This window comes from Astatotilapia calliptera, chromosome 18 (assembly GCF_964374335.1).
Source record: "Astatotilapia calliptera chromosome 18, fAstCal68.1, whole genome shotgun sequence".
Taxonomy (NCBI): domain Eukaryota; kingdom Metazoa; phylum Chordata; class Actinopteri; order Cichliformes; family Cichlidae; genus Astatotilapia; species Astatotilapia calliptera.
The window spans coordinates 6,692,260-6,703,170 of record NC_137439.1 but is presented as its reverse complement, the minus strand read 5'-3'; the positions used below and the strand labels follow the sequence as shown (position 1 = coordinate 6,703,170).

General features: G+C 37.8%; 1 protein-coding gene across 1 annotated transcript in view; it reads left to right on the top strand.

The window, feature by feature from the left end:
• The first annotated feature begins 1,291 nt into the window (after positions 1-1,291).
• LOC113010435 (vasoactive intestinal polypeptide receptor 2) overlaps positions 1,292-10,911 on the top strand; it is a 69,746-nt gene continuing 60,126 nt past the window's right edge. Inside the window, exon 1 of the mRNA XM_026149467.2 lies at positions 1,292-2,060. Coding sequence (XP_026005252.1) covers positions 2,010-2,060 — 51 coding nt within the window. The 5' untranslated portion in view covers positions 1,292-2,009. The remainder of the gene's footprint in view (positions 2,061-10,911) is intronic.

The window sequence follows — 10,911 nt, the reverse complement described above, 5'->3', positions numbered from 1 at the left end:
CCTTCGTCACAGGTTAGCGAGTTAGTGAAGAGTAGTGCTATATACAACTTTTTATGAATGTGATTAATTCTGTATTACTTTATGGGTTTCATGATATTCTGGTACTCACAATTTAAAAATGAAATATGGACATCATATGATTAACATAAATATGATAATACTGCACATAACGCAGTGGCAGGAATTATTTTCTTAACACTGCAAAATAGGCTCTTATCAAACTTAGGGTCATGGGGGGAGTTGTTGCTTATTCCAGCTGTCATAGAGTTAGAGGCAGGGTACATCCTGGACAGGTCACCAGTCCATCACAGGCCTAACACAAAGGGACAGAAAACCAAGATGCATGTCCTCCTTTGGACAGAGAATGTGAAAAATAGAACGAGGAAACGGTTATGTAAGCTAATGGTCAGTGGACATTAAATCACAGTATATCAGAACAGTTAGCTGCCAGCTGGTGGCCTTGTACCCGAACTCTCTCTGCCTCCTCCTCCATGTGTTTCAGTCGACATCGCATTGATGGCAGGTGTTACGTTTTGTGGAGCTTCTGTTATGAGTTCAACTGTTTTCCTTAGAATTCTCTATTACCTGTGATTCTCTCTGTAATTGTACACTTTGGGAACGCCATGTTTATGTGTTTTATTTTCTGCACCTATATTTGAGTATATTTCATTAAAGACAGAAAACAAACAGTAAATGGAATAAAATTTGAATACTACTTTTTAGATGTCATAAACTCACTGCCATTTCATTAGGTATACCTGTTCAGCTCCTCGTTAGCAAATATCTGATGACACAATTACACGGCAACAACTCAAGATGACCTGCTAAAGTTCAAACTGGGCATCAGAATGGTTAAAAACGGTGATTCAAGTGACTTTGGATGTGGCATAGCGACTGATACCAGTGGGGCTGATCTAAGTATTTTAAAAATCTGATTGGACTTCCTGACTTCCAGAGATCCTCAGGATTTTCTATACAGGCGCTGTGGAGAGCATCCTCACAGAGAACATCACCATCACATCCTGGTTTGGGAACAGCTGTGCTAAGGACCAAAAAGCTCCTCAGAAAGTGATCTGTACAGCAGAACGCTGCTGCAGGATTGCTCTCCCCCCACTTCAGGACACCTACACCAGGAGATGCCAGAGAGCACCCATCCCATCCTGTCAACCAACTGTTCCAACTTCCTCAATCCGGTATAAGGTTCCGCATCCGATTAATGTTGGCGTGTTAGACTGAAGGCTGAAGTTTACTTTGTTAGTTATAAATATGTGACAGTGCATTTGAGCTCCTATTACAGAGTAGCGAGTAGTGTAACAAATTACTTACTTAACTTTTATGTAACTTTTTGGAGTAACAACCCCAATGCTGATGATTGGGTATGCATCTTCTGATGGCTGCCTGCAATTGCATGCGGCATCATGTCACAAAGGTGGAACCGCCTCAAACTGATTTCTTGAACATGACTCAAATGTCCTCCACAGTCACCAGATCTCAATCCAATTAAGGAACTTTGGGATGTGGAGGAACAGGAGATTCTCATCACTGGTGTGATATGATCTCATCAATATAGACCAAGAAGAATTAAAGCAAAAGGGGGTATAGCACAGTAATGTGTAAATAATGAAGTGGCATTTAAGTGTATGTGACATTTTTTTGATTATGAGAAAAGCTTTTGCCGTGAGAATCAGATATTGTGACACTATTGTTTTTTATTTTGAAAGCCCGTACCGGAAATGTGATTCCATGCGATTGTGAACTTGACAGTAGAAGTCAGCTGCGGGTAAATGATCTGTCCGCACATTCAGCTCAGTGGAAGCGAGCAGCGTGGTTAGAGGACACTGCAGACTGGGCTCTTTTTCTCTCGATATCGTTCATGGAATAAAAAAATGTTTAAAGTTTTTTTTGTTTTTTTACCCGGATCAAAACTCTTAACAGGAGTTTAAATGAAGTGTTTTAACCCAAATTCCTCCTGTTAGGACAGCTCACTGGCTTCCAGCTGAGGAGTAAACATGAAAAGTTTGCTCTTTGTCACCTTGTGTCTGTCAACCTGTCCGCTCACGGTGAGTCTTTTTTTCTGTAGTGCTTCTAAATGATTCACATACTGAAGACTTCCGCGATATAAGAAATTACACTGAGTATTCCCACATTAACAGCTGATGCTTATATTTTATTATTGCACTCTTTGATGCTGATTAGCCTTCTGGTGGAGGAAAAGTTTGCGGTCACATTTCGCTGATAACATTGTTGTTATTAGATGTTCTTAAAGTTGTATGACAGGTTATCCTTCGTGGTATTTTGTTGCCTTTTGCTGAGCGTGATGATTCGTGATTGTAAAGTTACGGTGTCAGCTTCATTCATTGTATGGTCTGTTCAATGTCACGAAGAGGTGTGAGAACGGTCACCAGCGCTCTAAGAGCTGAAGAATTATTTTCAGTTGAAATTATCTTTTGACTTGTTCACTGATGGGTAATTACTCATCGATTATTTCTCTAACTGCACCAATTAGTGGGGAGGAAGTCCGAACTGACATTACAGTAGTACGATTCGATACTTGTTTGATATTGAAACAAGAAAAGCGAGTGTTTTATGATGAACTTCTCTTTAACCTTTGACGTTTGATGTGTTAAGCTTTTTATTTTTTAATTTTGTGGAGTTTTTATGCCTTTACGTTTCCTTCAATGAATTTATATTTTCACAAGTTTTAGACAAAACAATTTCTTTGAAATAAGGTGGTTTCAGCTCAAATGAAGAATAATGTGACATTAAATCGATTTTATGCTCAGTAAGGTCATTGTGTTTAACCCGAGGTAATAAAATCTGCTTCTTAAAGCTCAAACGATGATAAATGAATTGGCTGATGAACTGAGTTGGTATATTTTCATAGATTAACCATTAAATAACATTTCTGATGATGATAGCAGGTAATGTGAGTATTTGCTGGGTTAGTGACAGATTTCATGAAGTCATTTTTTTTAAATGGAAGTGTGCTGGGTTTTTCTAATTAGTAGTTAATTGGAAAAAAATCTGATCAGGAATCTGGGGAATTATAAATAAATATTAATATTTGCAGACTTCTTCCTAGCAAAAATGATTAATCGTGCTTTTATGGGCATTTAATAATTAGAATAATCATTAATTGTAGCTTTAAACCTCATATCTGCTGAAGCTGTTTTGTAGAGTTTCATTAATGAAGATAATTTGTAGACATAATCTCTCACTTCATGTTGTTCTTTCTGAGGAATCCTCCAGATATTAACCCACTTTTTTTTGCCTCTCATACATTATCTGCCCTTCTGTGTGGATCCACCCCGCAGGATAAACAGTGGAAGTGCGCTCTCGCTCTTTTCCCAGCAGCCCCCTCCTCCTTTGACTAAAAGCAGATGGAGCTGTAAAAATGTTCACATCACACAAAACAAATGCCACAGTTTAATCATCTGACAGACAAATGCTGCCACTCCAAATACACAACAGCTCCTCTCGCTGGGTTTTAGCTTCAACCTCTGATGGCTTTTAACGTGAATTTAGTTTGTTTTATTCTTGCGTCCTCACAAAAATGAGCCCAAATAGAGTCACTGGAGCTTGGTCTAAATCAGTGTAGCTTTTCTCTAAATATGCAAACCTTATATTTATACATTACTGTGGGTGACTGATGTTATACATGACAGCTGAAAATGCAGCGATGCTTTTAATGTATTTGGTGGGTTTTGAGCAAGTCTGTTGTTTTTTGCTTATAGAAACAGGATTTTTTGCATCAGTGCAATTTTGCATTTTCCTTCCCTTAAATAGACAAAAACCTCCTGCTTTAGCCATCATGAACTAGAGATCCAGGATATGTACTGCATCATAAAACATGTTGTCTGAGTTTAACTGGATCAGATTCATTTCAGTCTGATTTGGATTTGTGAAGCTGCAATTTGATTCTGAATAAATTGTTGACATAAAGCTGATTCTTGAGTCATAAATGGAGGGATGCACAACTTTCATGGTCTTACTTTAGTGTGCCAAACGAGTATCAGATGAAATATACTTAAACAAACCAGTAAATTGTGCTCATTCTTTCAGGGCTTTTGAGAAAACATTTTCATTTTTCATTCCACTTATTTACAGTTTGAACATTATGTTCACACTAAGAATACTCTCTGTTTTCACCCAATGTCTCCAGCTGTGGAGAATGACCTTGATGTTGCCAGGATAACTGTCCACAACTCTGCATGTGGTGCAGGTTGTTTTGGTAGCATTCAGGAAATAAGGCTAATCTCACAAAAACAAGAGGTGATATAAAGTCAATTTAATCCACTTAGATTAAAAAAGTGAGCTATAAAGATTTTTTTGAAATGATTCATAATTTATTAATTAAAGTTTTTTCCCCCCTTATCCATATGTTCTGGATGTGCCCTAGCCTTGAAGGATTCTGGACAGACATATTTCAAACCTTATCCCTAATTCTTGGATACCATATGGATCCTAATCCATTAGTTGTGCTTTTTGGCACCAGTGGGGAGGCTGATGCAAGGTTGACCTCGTCACAGTGTGGCACACTCTCTTTTGCCTCTCTTCTGGCTAGATGTGCGATCCTACTAAGATGGATGGGTGCTCCTTTGCCCACCCATGCTCAATGGCTGAGGGACCTTATGTACTATCTGAGCCTTGAAAAGATCTGTTATGCGATTAGTAATACCAGTGATAAGTTTTTTTGTGGGGACAATTCCTGAAGAACTTGTGAACCGACCTCCAGCATTTCTCAGTAAATCACCCCCAATACTGATAATGTAGATTTTCTTTCCTTTTTTTTCTCTTTTTTTTTTTTATATTTATTTGTGTGTTTGTTTTATTTTGTTCTGTTTTGTCCTGTTGTATTTGTGGCGGTGTTTCTTGTTTTGGTTTTTGTTTTCTCAACCTGGCTTCAGGGATGGGGCTACTGTGTGGTATGGGTAGGGGGTAAACTGATAAAAGCAATTAAAAGATATGTGAATGCGTCATTAATCTGTATTCTATTATGTCAGCTCAAACAATCATTGAAATCTACTTGCTTGTCGTGTAATAATTCTGTTTGTATCTCTTTTTCTTTGTTGCTTCAATCTAATAAAAATATCTCTGAGAAAATAAAAAGATTTAATTATCAGTTAAAATCAATCAGTCTGGTATCACCTAATGCCAAAGTTTTTCTAGTTCCACTTCTAAAAGTGATGGTTATCTTCTTTCATATACAGTAAACTAAAGTGGATTGAAAATTATAATTGGATTAATGATTAATCAGTATATGAGCCACTAATGGAATATTCCTGGTTGTAGCTCTAATAAGAGTTTATATGTAACTGAAGCTACAGATATCAACCTCACGAATGCTTTTCTCCTTCTGAGTAAAAATCAGTTCCTTTGAAGTAAATATGTTGGTTGTATGGATGTTAGGTTTGTACAGAATATACTGTGAGCAGATAAACACGGACATCAGCAGTGGGAAAAGAAAGTAAAAACAAGAAGCTGGCATCGACTTAGAATCAATACACCAACGTGACAGATGGAAAATTCAAGAGAATAATAAAGAGTTGATGAGGTAGTATTTCCTACATTTCCTCATACTGTGCGTGTCTCTCAGTAGCCTCAATGCACGAGAGAACAGCAGGGACTCAGGTGTGAAGGCCACAGTGGTATATTAAGCTCATCTGTCTGGACTGCAACATGACTGGATCCAACCAGGGATATTTACCCTGGGGTGCAAAAAGTCGTGCTATAGTCTGATGAGAGTTCATCCTCGTAGCAGAGGAGGACTCATTTAGAAAACTTTTGCACTGCAGGTTTTCAAACTTCATCTCATTTCTGTTGACATTCTTTTATATTATTAGGAAAAAAACACAAACACAAAACATCAGGGAATTTTTTTTAATGCTGGGTGAGCAAGTAATGTTTGGATATATCCAGCTCTAATATGCCCATACTTTGCAGAGAAAAGCCGTAGAAGACGAGATCAAAGCCCACACTGTTTGAGTGACAGATGGTGTTTGGCAAGCGTGGAGCAGAAACATAATGAAGCTTGTAAAGATGGAAGCTGAAGATGAAAATAAAAAAAAATATCACAAGCTTCTTTCTTTGGGATAATTTCTCAGAGCTAACTAAGGAACGTGGGGAATAAAGTATCAGAACTGAAATCCCTCGCTGGTGTTTTATGTGAAGCTGATTTTCCCTCAATCAGCTTTCACAGAATCTTTTGACCGAATAATGCAGTTTTTTCCAAGCCGCCGGCGTGTCTCACAAGATGTCCTTTGGTCGTGGCACATGACACACTGGGTTAGCGCTGTAAGACGTGCCTGTCACTCCCAAGTCTGTCAGTTTTCTGTGTGCAGGGATGCTATTATTGAAGTGTTTTAATCCAGTCCACAATCTTTTATCAATCTAACCCTAATGAAGTAGCTTTTAGTCAAAAAACCTAATAAAGTGCATTTCAGCACCTAACCATCAAGGAGCACCTTTCATTACCTAAACATAAGCAGTGAGCGAAGGTAAAAAGTGAGTGAAAATGAAATGAATAATGAGAGAGGAAAACATAAACAAAACAAGATGCAAAACTGATAAACCTGCATGTTATGCCATTGCAGCGTCCCAAAGCAGACTTTGTAGGTCTCCAAAAAAATGCAGTGGTTATCTCTGCGTGACAGATAAGCTGTGGCCAGTACGGTACGTTAATTCAAAATCTTTTTTTGTGACTTTTGGGAAAACAGAATTGTGTTTGGACTGTGTGTTTGGATTTTTTTCCTTTTTGATAATGGCAAACTAATAAAGCTGTATGATGAAAACAGTCTGCTGTTTATGTCTTATAGCTTGCTGAAAGGTCGGACTTCCAGCTGCGGGCTTATTCACGTACTTCTAAGTGGATGTTTCTCAGAGTTGTAGCAACAGAACATGAGAGAATTGGTCCGGCTTCCAAGAAGCAAGATTACATGGCACATAGTGCTGTCTGGAGGGGAAGGGAAAGATTAAATGTTTCTTCAGCCAGTATTGAAAGTGTCCCAGGCTGAGCAGTGATGGAAAGGGCTAACACATGATCTGGAGGCAGCAGACACCTGTTGTGCTGCTTTGTCCAGGTCATGCTGTGGGGCTCTATACATCATCAAATCACTTGTATTCCAACAATGAACAATAATTTCTAGCATTGTAATAAGAGAGATAATCGGTTGTGCATTATATGGCAAGGATTTCTCTGAGTCCTTGATGGAGTAACCCTGTAATACTGTTCCACATGCCGTCACTCCTGAGCCATTTCAAGTACAAGAACTCCCGTTCCTTAAAGTCTGGCTTCAAAGGGCCGCTCACAAGATCGTCCAGAATGAGGACGACCGTATGGAGCTGACAATTTGTCCTTAAGTAAATATGTACTTCAAGTCAAAGGCGATCGTGTCGCGTGACTGTTCGATGCCACTCGCATTGCTCGGCACTGATTCCTGTGTCCACCACCTCGCTCAGCAGTGAACATGCACACGAGTTCTGGACGGATTTATACTCTCAACCTAGAGAGCTCAAATACACCTTTGAAAAACTGCAGAAGCTGTTCACGGAGATCGAACCAAAGAAAATGACACAAACCCAGGATCAGCCAAAGAGACATCTTTTTTTTTGTCTTTTATAGCTTATTTGTATTATATTCCTTTAATTTAGGTAGCCATGTTTGCGTAGTGTTAGAAATGTTAATGTTAATAGCTGTTACATTACCAGTCTAATGTTTAAATGTGAGAAGTTCAAAAATATGCTGAATTGAATTGTTTAGAAAGAGGGGTTTGGTGGGGGTTGGGAAGGGAAAGCTTTTTGCTTCATTTTGTCTGGTGTGTTTTTTTTTTTTTTAACTTATCAGTTGTTATACTTTTAACTGTTGTAAATAGCAGAGTTCAGTGCTTTATGTTGTAAAAATGCACCATATTACATTTGGTTCTTCAAAGGAGAATTTTTCTTTGCATCTCGCAAATTCATTGTGACAAAATCTGGGTTCACCTTAAAGAAATTGGCTTTCTTTGTAAAACTATAGCTTTTGTTTGTGGTGAATTTTTTAAGGAATAAAATAGATTTTTGTGAAGATTTGTTGAGCAACATTTTATATCAGAACACGTCTAAAGGACAAATGTATTTGTAACTCATTCAATTTACCAAAGTGAATTTTTTTTTAAATTATCTTTTTGTTTTTTCAATGTACATTAATAATTCTGAATAAAATAAATATTTTTTGACTTATTTTAAATAGAAATTTAGAGTTTCAATCAAATCAGAATTTTAGTCTGAGTAAAACTAACACATTTATCAAATTAGAGTAATTTTTCTAAGTTGGTTCAAAGTAACATTATTTTCATTGTGGTATAAATCCCAAACCAAACAAAAAGCAGAGATTAATAGACTCCTTACATTATGTTTAAATCAACTTCCAACAAAAAGAAAAGAGAGACACAGACTGCAATTTATTTAAATAAAGATTATTAGTACAGTTTCATATTTTCTGGACATATCAGAAATACTATTTCTGCAAGTGTTAAAATATTTTTCTTTTCCCTTGTTCTTTATTGGGGGCTGCAAATATTCATTTTAGCTGTTCAGCTCCAGATTGGTGGGGAACCTCACGACACCCTGTGAGTGATTTACTGCCAGCTTCAGTACAAAGGAACTAAAAGCAAGTGAACAGGCTTTGTAGATCAGCTCAGCCTGTACTTAAGAGTCAGATATTGCTCAGACCTCATACCGCACTTTATCGCACCTAATGTGTTCATTTGAAAGATCGACTGTCAGAGTTATACTGAGTGATTAATAATAAGCATTTCTAGTCAAGACTCAATTCGCAGGTCATAATTTGAATTTTAACATTAACAGTTTTAACAGTTCATTATTTTACAGACTGACATTTGACAGTTAAAAATAATTTCATTTTATTTGGACCTGACACATTTCCTACTAATGTGACTTTTGTGACTCTACGGGAAATTTGCACTCGCTACTAACACAGAGATCAGAGGAACAACAAATCCCAGTAACAGCCTGTATCTGTATCATGATCCTGCATTTAGTCACTAGCATATACAATACTGTATATACTTATATATACAGTATTGTATATATGATGCTATACTTATATTTTGCTAATTCCCCAGAACACACAAAGCACTAGTACTGTGAACAGCATGGTTTAGACAAGGCAGCAAAAAAGGCGACTGCAACTCTGGGGAGAATAATCCACGCCTGAAAGTGTTCCACTGTGCGTTTTTCTATCCAGGTATGCTTTTACTGTATTATCAGTGTGTTTGGGATCATGCTGAAAAATGAAGGCTTTCCTGATGGTATTGTATGCTGAATCAAAATCTGACTGTGTCCATAATTCCATTGATTTTGACAAGATCATTGTTAAACACTTCCTGACTATTGTTGCTGACCACGTGCATCCATTTATGACGAGAGTGTACTCATTTTCAGACATCAGCTAATGCACTGTATCAAACAGGTTTTATGAACATGGTTATGAGTTCATTGTCCTCAACAATCACAGGATCTCACTCTAACAGAGCCCCTGTGGGAGGTGGTGGAACTGGAAATAAGCAGCATGCACATTGACAATAGCATGTGATGCTATTGTCAATATGAACCAAAATCTTTCAGGATACTTTTCAACACCTTGTTGAATCTATGCCATAAAGAGTTAAGGGAGTTGCAAAGCTGTGCATAGATAAGGAGAGGTTGAGTGAGACATTCAGCTGGATCAATCAGACTGTTCTCTTCTAGTCAATTTTAGGGAAACTCCAAGACCAAAATAAAACATTTTGTCCTTCGACACAGCTGGGATTACTCTCATCTACATATACATGAGATCAAAAGATCCCACTCTTTGCAGCAAAAGTTTTCCCCCCTCACTTGGCAGTATCCTGAGGTACACTGTGTTTCAAGACTTACTGCCCTTCTACCTCTGTCCTCTGTGTCTAACCATCCTTTACAGTTTTCTCTTTAGTTTCATTAACTACAGTTGACCTTCAAATGCAAATGATTTGAGATAACTCTTTCTACAGGCTAATCATCATAGACAAGCTAATACACGTGAACAAATGTAAATGTATGAGTATTTATGCTTCATGCAAATGGAAGAAATTCAAGAGTCCCATTTCCTGGTACTCTTGGGTCACTTGTTTAGTCTGCACCATGGCTTGAATTACAGCATTTTAACCTGCCAAAATTAATAAAACCAAGCAGACAAATAAACTCCTGGCATGTGAGCGCAGAAACTGATACATCATAAAATATGTTTTATTTTGTACTTCAAATGTATAAACGAACCGCACTACAGATGTGAATGTGATCCAAAAGAATCCAGTAGGCTCACGCTGTTTTTTTTTGAGCATTGACCTCAAAAGCACGCTCATGTTCTTCACAAAGTGTGTGTTATTTATTGTGAATGGCAAATGACAGTCCTAAGCACCTGCTGTATGTGATCACCTATGCAGTGAGCTGGCAGGGCTGATCGAGGACATAGGGCGAATAAGAGCCCACCTCCAGGGGGATCAGCAAGTTTCAGCATCCACAAAACCCACACCCCACCCACAATGCTGTGCTCTCAGTGCTGTCATAAAATAATTGATCCAATTAGATCTTTAATATCCATGAATTCAAGCATCTCTTTTCAACAACCAGCAATGAAAGCATCAGTAAAGAAGGTGTATATACAAGCCCGACTCCCACTGTAGCAGTAAGAAAACCTACACACTCCTCTGAAAAAGTACAAACACAACAAAAACAAAAAATAATAATAAAAAAAAAGCTCTTTAAGAGGAGACAGAAAAACTGCTCTAAGCCTTTTTTTCTCCCCAAACACCCCCCACAAGATTCAAGTATGGCTTTGATGTTTCATCAGCATAACATCTCACTGAACATATCTAAAAATACAAACTGCTGCAG